The sequence below is a fragment of the Poecilia reticulata genome, chromosome 6, assembly GCF_904066995.2.
Source record: "Poecilia reticulata chromosome 6, P_reticulata-male-v2, whole genome shotgun sequence".
NCBI classification, from domain to species: Eukaryota; Metazoa; Chordata; class Actinopteri; order Cyprinodontiformes; family Poeciliidae; genus Poecilia; species Poecilia reticulata.
Window position 1 is genome coordinate 9,630,815 of NC_088835.1, and position 12,491 is coordinate 9,643,305.

The 12,491-nt window shown below is 41.4% G+C and overlaps 1 protein-coding gene across 2 annotated transcripts in view; it reads right to left on the bottom strand.

Annotated features, from left to right (window-relative positions):
• kcnq1.2 (potassium voltage-gated channel, KQT-like subfamily, member 1.2) overlaps positions 1–12,491 on the bottom strand; it is a 206,465-nt gene that overhangs the window by 166,885 nt on the left and 27,089 nt on the right. For both annotated transcript variants that reach the window (XM_081607835.1, XM_081607836.1), the window contains exons 7-11: positions 9,291–9,431; positions 5,010–5,120; positions 4,795–4,890; positions 3,780–3,917; positions 537–702 (exon numbers count right to left, since the gene is read on the bottom strand). In XM_081607835.1, coding sequence (XP_081463961.1) covers positions 537–702; positions 3,780–3,917; positions 4,795–4,890; positions 5,010–5,120; positions 9,291–9,431 — 652 coding nt within the window. The remainder of the gene's footprint in view (positions 1–536; positions 703–3,779; positions 3,918–4,794; positions 4,891–5,009; positions 5,121–9,290; positions 9,432–12,491) is intronic.

Sequence of the window (12,491 nt, forward strand, 5' to 3'; positions counted from 1 at the left end):
TGTGCACTACTCTGCGTTGGATACAAAATCCCATCAAAATACATGGAAGCTGGCAGCCGTAACGTGACACAATGCGCTAAAGGTCGAGGGTTACATGGTAAATACCTCTGAAAGGCACTGCATCCGTCCAGCAAAGCTTTGTTTCACCCGTGTTAAAACAGCAAAGATAGTAGCAATGCCGTATGAGTTCCTGTTTCAAAACACTCTCCGAGAATCATTTTGAGGTGTCGAGTTTAAAAAACAAATCTCTTGTCAAGAGATCCAAAAGGACTGGGTTTAATCAAGCGGCAATAAAGTGGGATTTGGTGCTTTCATGCGTAATCTTGGCAAGTTCATGTGCTTGGACTGATGGAAGAATTGCAATTTAAGAAAAAAAAAGGTTAGCAGGCTTCCTTTGAAACAGCTGCCAGAGTGAAAGGAGCTCAGTCAGAGCATGTTACAAATGAGCGTTTGATACGAGTTTGTAGCTCAAACTGTACAGCAAAGTGATATGAAAGAGTAAGGATTTATTTATTTTTTTTCCTGTAGAGCATTACCTTCAGCTGTTCCCCGCGGCTCTTCGATGAAAAACGAAACGTCCTTTTTTTCCACCGAGTCGTCAATGTGGTCATAGGTGATTTGAGGGATCGACACGGCCCGCTCTGAGGCAACACCCAAAGAGCCGGTTCCTTTGGACTTCAGCCGTCTCTTAGTCCCCTTTTTCTGACAGAAAGAGGAAACATCAGGTCACCGCTGTCATTATGATTAAACTGTAAATAGCCTATTTATCACAGCAGTGTAATAAATCCAAAAGAGTTAACAGTAGTAAAAAAAATTTAAAAAAACAGCAGTTCCAAGATGAGGTCATGTTTGACGTTTTAATGGTTTTCCCTGACTTTCTTCTCTTATTAAAGAGACATCCACGTCATTGCAGACGCTGAACTGATCTCGCTTGTGAGCAGCAACAGATGGGTCATTAACACTCTCATATGAAATCTATTTCTGGTTCAAAGGAGCGTAAAATTCCAGTCAAGTAGTTTTACACTCAAAATGATCACCAGAGCAGCTGCGAAAGGTTGACTGAGGAGAAAGACGTAGAAGTTGTACGTTTCTGGAACGGTTGGCAGCGCCGTCGCCTCGCAGCAAGAAGGTCGTGGGTTCAGACCCTGAGATGTGGATGCATGTTCTCCGTGCGCGTACACGGATTCTCCCTGGAAACTCCGGCTTCCTTCCACAGCCGAAAAACATGACAGATGGATGGGTGGATGGGTTTCTAGTCACCAAATTGTACCTCACCATTAAAGGTTCCACCCTTAGAGAATCTGTTCAGTTTTCAGCTTTTTGTCCTGAAAACTCAACACTATTTAATCACAAATTATTACTGCCCCCAAAATATTTTAATAGATAATCAAGAACTTCATTAGGTAGCGATGTATACTTAGTTAGAAAGTCAACATGTTTAGAACAATACTGCTTAGAAAGTCCTACTACATGACTCTGTTTGCCTTGGATACTCTGTACAGGTGTAAAGCCATAATTGGCACAGAGAAAAAGACTAAGAAATTGAAAAGCTGAGTGTCGGACAAAAGTTTTGCACTCTGAAAACTTTAACAGAACCTTAAACTCAAAATACTTTTATTCAAGTAATAGTGTTGATTCGAAAGCATTGAATCCACAGCTCTTCTGTAAAATTTCTGGCTACAACTTCCCAAAAACCCTGAATACGTAGCCACACCGACGTATGAAGGGCTGAAAGCCTAAAAAGACGCCTACGTCTCCTCTGTTGGTCGAATTATGGCTATATCTCATGTAACTCTTTACATCTGGCGCTGCCGTGATTTTTAATGACTAGTCGGGTAAACATTTCTCATTTAATGGAAACACAGGAATTGCAAAATTGTGTTTTTTCGACAACAGGAGAATATCGACGATGTTTGGCGCACATTTGTAAATCAAGAGCAGGTAGTGTGTTGCATAGCAGCCGTTAACGATAAAGGCAATAACTTTCTTTACAAGTTAAAAGCTAAAAGTAATCTGATAATAAAAACACTAATGAAATGAGCACGTAGAAAACACACCTACTTATTCACAATAGTGATATGAAGGATCCTTCAATTTCGCCAATGACAGATAACTTTCTCCCAGCGTTTTTCTTTTTTCTACAAATATCCAGCACATTTAACTTCTTCAACAAACAACACTTATTTGAGTTTTCACTGTTTTTATTCACTTCACACATTTTCTCCTCGTTTCACACACTACTGCCAAATCATGGGAGAACAAGAGTACAGCAGCTGCTTGTGATGGACTGAGATCTGGTACCTGTTGAGGACAACCGAGATCCGCGAACCGACTGCCATGCTGCTTTGTGACGTGGAGATGCATCCTGGTGGAAGTGGCCATCAGAAGATGGATGCTCTGTGATCTGTAGCAACACTCAGACAGCTTGCTGCCAAGAAAAGTGCCAAGAAATGTCTTCCATAGTGTTACACCACCACCAGCCTGAGCCGTTACTACTTTTGTGCGGAGGTTTTCCGGAGTGGTGTTCTGCCGTCGTTTCCCCGTTTGCTTTAATAGCTGGTGTCCAACAGCCAGCCCACTAAAAAGCACAGTCCATTTGATTTGGATCTTTTGCAGGTGTTTGGGAAAGTGTTTGACAAGAATTTTCTCAGAATAATAACTGAACCCATTCAGCCGCTCGCCCTGGTGTAAAAAGGCCAGGCCGTGCCAGCGACAATGATTTAACACAAAGCGTTTCTTCCATTACACATCCCAGTCTTACCAAATCATGAACTCGGTCTGTGATGATATAAGTGTTGCCTGCTTAATCTCTTGTTTAGTGGAGTGAAATCATAGCTGCGTACCATGTGAGTCAGTGAGCGTGCGGTCTCCAGGCAAATCCGCGGAGCAAACAGTCGAAATTACGAAGGTGACCTTTCAACGTAGCTCGATATTTGGATTGACTGGGCCAGACTTGGGTATTTACATGCAGTTACGCCTAAACGGACAAATGATGTCTTGAGTCATTGATGGAAATTACAAAAGAGTGGCGAGAAAACAAGAAACGATAACACGACATCGTCTTTCACTTTGTGAAAACTTGTGAATGAGGAAGAGAGCGAAGGAAAAGCATTATCAATAAAAGTAACAATAGAAGAGAAGAGAGAGGAGAGCGACAGCGAGTTACAGGACAATCTGGGGAAGCATCTTGAAAGACCGAGAAGAGGCAGAAGGGAGGAAAGACAGAGGAGAAAGTCACATGCCGAAACAGAAAAGAGCGGAAACAGCCTTCAGTCTCTCCAATACGTGTGGGCCCAACGCGACACAAAGATTTTTTTGTCGTTGTACTACTTGACAAAGGTTTACTCCCATGAGAAAGGCGGCGGTGACATCATCTCAACTGACTGGGTTTTTGTCCGGTGTAGACAAAGGCCTCGAGTCATCCTGCTGGAGTCGAGCCTTTTGGGGTAGGAGGAGCTGCTGTGTGTGTGGGTATTTGTGTTTTCTGGGCATTGTGTCCCTCAGCGTGTGTGTGTGTATTAGTGGGAACTTCGCTCGTCCTTTTTATGCTTTATGGTCTCCGCACAGTGCAGCTAATATTGTTGCAAAAGGTGAATGGCACAAAAAGGACAATGCAGTCAGGGTCACATGCAATATGAGGTAACGCAACCCGGCAGCGTCTGACGTCTGCACGTTTTGATGTGAACTCATTCAGCTCGGTTCGGAGGAACTCTCTGGCCAAATGCATAATGTGCGTTTTAACAAACAGTTCGGGTGACATGAAGCAAGGAAGCAGTTACCGCCAGGTTCAGCTTCTTGATGCTCGGACTGCCGTTGTCTGCTTGCGCTGCAGCCACACCCTCTGGAGTCAAGACGTACATTTTCCACGTAGCAGCACAGCCGTTTGGTTTCTCCGCAGCGTAGCACCTCCAGAGTGTCTGGAAAACACAGACGACAAAAAGGAGAATCGAACGAACGCTGCAAATCTAAACTGCCCCCTTTGGCGTTCTGGTGCAGCAACATCTCCGACGCCAATAAATACGGCGCGCGACACAATATTAAACAACCACTGGTTTCTAGTTACAGCCAGCGCTATGCAGGTGAATCTTAGTGACTGTGTACCAATCAGATTACGATCTGTTCAGGTATCTGCTGACATACTTTTAGAGTCATTCGGCTAAAATGCCATAATATCCATTGATCAGTATAAGAGACAATAACCACCAGGTAAAAAAGAAAACATGGGTGAGATAAGAAATCTAGACATTGTTTATAGTATGAAAGAAAATCCATTTTTTACATATGGATACCAACACTGGTTCCGGTTGATTTGACTGACAGGAAGTAGAATCACTCATAATGAAGACAAAGGAGCATAGCAAATTATAAAATTGTAAAATAAAATAAAAAAAAGTCTAACTGAACACAATACGCCTCAACTCAAAACTCATCTGTTGAAGTTAGCCTTCACACTTACATGTTTGTGGTAATTCATGGTTTTGCGTTGGTATAGCCATATTTCTTACTGCTTAATTTGTGCTTTTAATGTTATAAAGTGTCTTTGGGTGTTTTGAAATGTATTATTATTATTATTATTATTATTATTATTATTCAAGCACCTTCAAACTTGTTTGAATCTTCCACTTTGTATCGACAAGAATCGATTTCATTTTTGTTTCAGCTTCGGATTTAATTTGACTGCCGAAAAATTGTTGGTAAGAAATGACTTTGGTCAATTTTACTAGGGATATATGTAAAATAAAAATGCTTCCACTTGTTTAAGGAGACAGCTGTGCCAGTTTCCATGGCGATTACCTGGATGAGGCAGGCCGCAGCTGGGATCTGCCTGTTGAAGTGCTTCTGTCGCTGCTTCTGCTGGACCTTCAGGGCAAATCCTGAACCCAAAATCCCCTAAATGGGAACAGTACAACTTCAATATTCAAATATTTTACCTTGAATTTAGAGGCTAGAAGTATATAATACATCCAAATGCAAGACTGCACATATGATATAGATAAAATTGTATTTACAGCAGGGAGAGCGAAGAACGAGATAGCGAAGACGCTGAAACAGGAGGCGATGGCCTTCCCTATCCACGTCTGAGGAATTTTGTCTCCATATCCGATGGTGGTGACGGTCACCTGAAGGAAAAAATTAATAAAAAAAGATTTGAGATTTTCTCAAACCAACCACGGTTATCCAAAATAAAAACCCCAATCCGACTCATGAAGAGTTCATGAGAATGAAAGCTGGGTGAATTATTACATGTTTACTACAGAGGTCTCATTTAAAATGAAACTTTAATGTCAAATAAAACAGCTATATTAAACCCTCTTTCATTTTAATGAAATGGAAACGCTATAAAACGGTCTTTCAAAGACCCTAAAACTTGATTTGGACAATAAAGAAGTTCATCGGCCATTGTAGAGTTGCCGCACAACTGTCTGAACGATTGCGGAGGCATTTGGGTTTCTTTCTTCTCCGGGGGGGGGGATGAGATTCCCATCCACTAATCCTCACTGAGTGCAGGAATTTGCAGGGTTGAGGAGGGAAAACAAATAGCTCTCGCGCTCGCATGTGCGCCCCGCTCTGAAAGCCGAGCCAGTTCTGACACATTCAGAGCGCGCTCAGCTTAGCCTGGGTGTCTGTGGGGCATCGGCGGGCGAGCCACTGCTGCGCCGCCGACACAAAGCGGCCGATGTAAGGTGAGATACTTTAAAGAGCTTTGAGGGTAAAAGAAAGAAAGAGGGGAGGCGGGAGAGGCGGGCTGGTGTATGTTAGGGCTGGGCGGAGCTCCGGGGGGATTTAATCACTCATCCACAAATCCGATGACTAAACAATGTCCTCCTGACATAAGAGTGGAATGCTCTATTCACAAAACAGGTCCTTTCATTCAAATTGTAGAGTGTGGGGCCAAAACCGCTCCAAAGCCACACACACACACACACACACGCACACGCGCACACGCACGCGCACGCGCACACACACACACACACACACACACACGCACACACGTCAGAGGGCTGGTTTTTAAATTATGTACAGGGCCTTACAGCGTACAGACTAATGTAAATATTGAGGTTTAATGTGATGCTGACAGCCTGCCATGGTTTCAGAGTGGGGATCTAATTCCTCCAACAGAAAAAAATTAAATAAATATGAGACAAATAGTCATGCCAGCTGACATGCAATTTTGCACAATTTGTTCAAAATGGAGCAGATAGAAAATTAAAGAAATATTATGTTTTGCTGCACCTCTCATCAAAATCATTCCAGTCTCCACACCAGTTCTCAGGCCTCACATTCTGATCACTTACTGCACCGTTATTCACACATTATTCACAAATTTTCCAATCAGTTCATTTTTGTCCAGGTATTTTTTAAAGCTGGTTTATATTTGTAGTTAGTTTGAGCTCATCACTTAATCGATCCCATAGATCTACCACACACACTGATTGGTGGTTTTGATTGTTCTGACACATTGTGTGTTTTTTTTATTTCCTTCTCTTAAATCATATTGCTATGCTCGTCACAAAAAGGGGAACCAATCACAGTTGAGCTCCGGTTTTCATTCTGACAGAATCCAGCAGTGGAGAAACCAGTGCAGCTGTGGTCAAATAGATGCACTGGTTTGGTGTTTTGTATGGTTCTACGTATGTTGGCATTACTTATTATTACCTGTGTTGCTATTTGTGGGCAGAAGAAAAAAATGTCTCTTCTTTTTTTTTTTGACATTTTTCTGGTGCGGGGACATTTTAAATAAAAGAAAGAAGAATGGAAATAATTTTATTGCGCTTTTGTGCTGAAGGTTTTACAAGTGGCATAGACGTTTAGTATCACCTAGTTGACGACAAGTGTTAACACTTTTACTCAAGTAGAGTTGAGCACTTTGTCCACCATTGATAACAGCAGCAATGTAACCCGCCGTATGGATCTAAATCTAGTAACGCTGTGGAGTGTAAACAGAAATGAGCCCAGTTATCTAACCATCAGCAAAAGGAAAAGACGGTCTGTGGGAGGAGAGCGAGGCTTTAGGGTAAGAAGTTTGGGATATGAATCATAGCATCGGCTCGTCCTCCAGCTGTGCGGTGCACCTGCACATCCGAACGTCCAGATTATGCCAAGAGAAGGAATGCGCTGTGGAAAAGCTTAGCAGGATCCCATCAGCACAGTGTCATTTCAGCAAACGCGCACACACACACGCTCGTACACACGCACACATACACAAAACGCCTGCATTCCTTACCCCACCTATTGTAAGCGCACCTCATGACTCGAGTTTACAGTTTCTGAAAACCACAAAGAAGTGCAAATCCCAGAGTGGGTTTTTTTCCCTCTGTGCTGTGAACAGAAAAAAAAGAAAGCAGAAGAAGAAGAAATCACAAATAACAGCCTGCGCATAGCAGGGGAGGAGTGACACGACCCTTGTAACCCCGTGTTACATAAAGGTAGCAACCCCGCAATTAAAGTTTTAATTAAGGGAACTGACACTTTATATCGGTGCTCTAAAAGTTCTTTGAGGCAAAGATGCAAGAGGTGAATGGTTTATTACCGTCTTCTTTGTGTCAGGCTGATCCCCTGCACAAGGCCTGCCATAGGTTTCTCATTATTCCGCACTTTCAATTCAAAAGTTTAATTAACTCCTCTGGAAACCCGAGCCTTCAATGAGGGAGTGAAAGAGACGCGGAGCATCGGGGAAAGCATCGACACGTTTGGGTTATCTGTTTCTGTCTCGCTCCTGCGCGATAAAACAGAAAACGACCGGGAAATAAAAACAAAAGGAAGACGATCGCTCATCCAGTTACGCAGACTAGGTTCAATTTCTCAATTAAATGTGCTTTTTAACTGTAATTTTACAGTTTGTTCTTTAACCACAGAACAAATTCTGGTTTTGATTTTGCGTTTTAGTCGTGACCTTTCCAGCGAGGGAGCTGACTTCAGTCGTATTATTCATGATTCTGGCTACACAGTACTGTGAAAACGTATTTCTCCCGTACAGATTTATTCCGATGTCGCTTTCTTGTTACACCTAAATATCTCAGGTCATAAAGACTCATTTTAAAATTCAGACGAGCATAACCTTAAATGCCAAAAGCAGTTTTCAGAAGCCTGATTGCTCTACCAGGCACGTAGAGTTAAGAAGCCGCTTTAACAGAAGCTGTCCGATGACATTTAGTAAAAAGCGACACGTCGTCCGATAGCTGAAGCAGTTCAACAGATGAGTCTAGAAAAGGTTTCAGATTCGTTTCTAAGGCTTTGAGACCCACCGTGAAAACCGTTTTCCACAGAGTGACCATTTCCACTGGTTCAGGAAGTGCTTGACCTATGAGGTCATCAACTCTAAAGGCCTCACTTGTAGCACCTGAGGTCATTGTTCGTGATACAACAATAAAAATAAATAAATAAATAAAAAGAGAGACTGGGCAACAAATGGCCAGAAGCTCCAAGGTCAAAACCATTACTGACCAAAAATAACACAAATATCGGCAAAACGTTCTGCAGAATGATGAGTGAAAGGATTTTGGAAGTTTGATCAAGATTAGTGGCATTTAATTGATGTATTGTTTTGTGCTCCGTTTTGTTATTTGTGTTGTCGTTCTTGTACAGCACTTTGGTGCAGTTTTATACCTGTTTTAAAGTGCTATATAAATAAATTTGACATTGACATGGTGGAGCTGAATGCTGCTTCTCCCTGTCTGGGTCTGGTTCTGTGATGTGGTTCAGTTCCTATGGATACCCAGTATGAAATTTGAGGAAAAATAATCTTAGAGGATCTCAGAGGTGGTGGTACTGTAATAGTGTGGACTTGCTTTGCTGCTTCAGGATCTGGGTGATTTGCTGTAAATTATGGAGCCATGCATTCAGCTCTCTAGCAGAAATGCCCAGCTGTCAGTTTGTGACCTTAAGCTCGAGCCCAAGAGGCATAATGAGCCAAAACATCCCAAAAAAGTGCAGCATTTAATGTCTAAGAAAAAGACGAAGAAGGATTTTGAGTGGCCTACTTAAAGTCTGGACATAAATGCAATTCAAATGCTGTAGCATGACCTTAAACACTTGAAAACTGGGTCACAGTGACCCATCGCACACACTTGATGTAATTTGTTACGACACAACTAGTCATTACGCTTAGAATGCAATTACTTTTCACATTGAGTCAAGCTGGTTTGGATAGATTTTTACCACCTAATAAATAAAATAACTTTTGCATTTTGAAACTGTTACATTAGCTAGATGGTCTGAAACATTTGGGCTATTACTTTAAGAATCCTCTAAGACTCTCTGAACACAAATATTTCAGTCTGCTGCCTTACCACGCCCCACCACAGCGCGTCAGCGTAGCTGGAAAAGCCCGTCTTGCCCTCCTCGTCCACGGCGTCCTTCTCCGCCAAGTAGACGAAGTACGAGGAGAAGATCAGACCCAGGAAGCCGATGTACAGGGTGGTGATCAGCTCCTGAGGGAAAACGACAGTCAGGAAGAGAAGAAACAGTGAAATAAAGTACAGAATGGAGGCTCAATGTTTTGACATGATTCTAACGCTCGGCTTTGAGTGAACGCATCACCCCCCTCCATCTGGGACAGAAACTAAGAAGCACACTTGATTTCTTAGGTGAAATATCAATTAAGAAAACTAATTATGGACTTGATACTTTTCTTTTACTTTATTTATTGCTTTTTAAGTTTGTGGAAAACAATTAAATGAATAAATTATCATGTTTTTCTTTTTAATTTGCAGGCGCACAAGAGCAAACATCTCAGGTTTTCCCCAGCGTATTGTAAGCCTGGCGGGTCACCAGGCTTTACTTGTGCCCCCACCAGGCTTAGCATTGCTCATTTATTTAAGACTTTTTAAAATGTTTGCATGTTTTAAGACTTTACAATTGGTGTTCAGGTAGTAATCTTCCCCATCTTTCAATAATACATAATTATCAAGTGACATTTTCAAATTTCCTGTCAACTTTAAACAGTTATTAAACTCAAAAACACAACGGGTCGCTGGATGAATGACTGCCTTAAAAAGTTTTCTGGGGGGAAACCGTGCACCTGCATTGTCTCCTTATGTATCCTATGAGAGTTTTTCCATATACAGATGCCTGAGCTTTTCCTTCTTTCATTCACTTTTGTACCAAATTGGGTGTTATTTTCTTTTTGGCAGTCACTTTTCAAAGATGGAACATAATGACCTGATGCAAAAATGGTAAATGGGACCACCAGAAGCACTTTACACTATAGCAACTTTTACCAAAATCTTGAACATTCAGACTCAGATAGTCAGGCAACTTGAAATGATGTGCCTTGCCGAAGGGTACATGAACATGTGGCATTAGGAAGATGAAATCAAACCCACAACCTTCAGATCCCAAGACAGCTTCCCACTGAGCCACCGCCACATGTCCGCACTCGCTGCACCGGTAAACCATTAGTGCTCCCTGCTTTGTAAATTAGACACTAGAAGAGAAAATAGCTTGTGTGAATGACGTGGAGAGCAACAGCGAAGATCTGAAGGCACTCCTTCTCTATCTGCTTCTTTAACGAGCAATGCATTTCGACTAAACGGAGCATATCACCCAACAACACAGAAAAGGCAAAGAATCACATTAGACTCACTCTTACAAGTAGGTTAATGACCCTCTCCACTTAAGGCTCAATGTCAGGTTCCACACCTCTTTGTGTCAAAGACGTGAATGTCAGGTTTGACCCGACGAAAGGAACACAGCGCTCTCCAGGGATTAAAGAAAAGAGCGTTACTCTGACGCCATTGTGTATCGACAAGAGAGAAATCTAAAACAAGTGTACGATGATAAAGAGGAGAAAGAAAAACAGCGGTGAAGGTTGACTGCTCCTTTTCTTCTCCTTATAAAGCCAGATCGGCTATAGATTTTTGCTCACGCACGCACACCGCATTATGTCACGAGGAGGAAATTTAATGGGGATTTTAACTCGGTGTACAAGCAATAGTTATGCCTGCGCCTTTTGTTCCCAACAGAAAAAAAAACCCCACTTAAACTTCTTTATGTTTAGCCATGTTAGAAACTTATTGGATTTTAATGGGATTGTATACGATACAAAAAACAGTGTGTGATTTTAAACTACCTTATTTTCCGGACCTTACTATAAGATGCATCTATAAAATAAAAAAGTAAATAAATAAAAACTGGAAACGTACATATATAAGCCGCACCGGGATATAAGCCGCTGATATCTCCGCTGCTCTCGGTTTTTCACAAGTCTGTGAAATCTGTTGGATTTATTAAGGACTCAGCCCTCCGTCTCCAACGCCAAACCATGGATTCGTTCAGGCCTACCTTAGCGGCTATCGATCTCTACTGCCAGTTCTTCAGCCTTCAACTTAAAAGCTGCATCATATGAACTTCTTCATGTGGTTTTCAAGATCATAGGGTGTAAATCTGAAGAAATGTCTGGGTTGTGTCTGCTGCTAGCATGTGCTTGTACTAAATGAAAATTAGCACTTTCTTCTTTGATTTCCAATTTTGACTTCCAATGATTCACTTCTTGCTAGAGAGCCCCCTGGTGGTTGGTTCAAGGAGTAGGAAAAAAGTAGCGACTTATAGTCTGAAAAATATGGTATTTTTATACAAGAAAATATTGAAAAGTGCCCCATTTGGAGTTTGCCGCAAACTATGTCAAGAACCAAGCAACTTTTTGTCCCCTACTCAGCATGAAACATGGTGGCAACAGCATCATGCTAGGGGGATTTTTTTTTTTGTTCAGCTGGTCAGATGGACGCCCCTAAATTCAGTGACATGGAAGACAAAGGCTGGTAAAAGCTTAAGACTGAGCTATAGGCTCACTTTCCAACAGAATAACAATCATAAGTTGGTCCAGTCAAGTCAAGACATGATGCCAAGACTTAAAATCCGAAACTTGTCCGATTATCCAGTTGTGAGGTGGATAAAACCTCGAGTCACAACTGGCAAAAGTTTAGGCTTTAGCTGAGCTAAGTTCAACTCAGGGCTAAAAATATATACACATCACTGTCTAGCGATTCCATTTCGATTTTTAGTTTCACTATTCGATTCAGAAACAACTTTTCTATTCAAAATGTCTAGAAATTCTGTGTAAATTATGTGACTGACCAGAGGAAAAACAGTGCAAACAAATAGAGCATGTCTTTAAAATAAGTCTGTAAGGCTCTATACTGCATCAGAATCCATCAGTTTATATTTAAACAAAAATAAGTTTGAGCATAAAACACTTAAATTAGCAGTGTTAAGTTAGCTTAGCCGCCTGGCTTTTTCTTATTACACGATTAGTTGTGATAGTATATTTTATTTGAACAGCAGAAAAGAATAATACACTATAGAATAATTTTTTCTGCACCTTTTCACACCACAGTGTTCAGATTTTAATTTGTAAGAAATTGTTATCATTATATGCTACCTACAGTAAGTTGATAGAGCACACAATTACAATGAAATATCTACAAATTGGTAAAAGTTCAAGGGTCTGAATACATTTGCCAGGAACTGTAAACGTGACAGATCGAACTGTG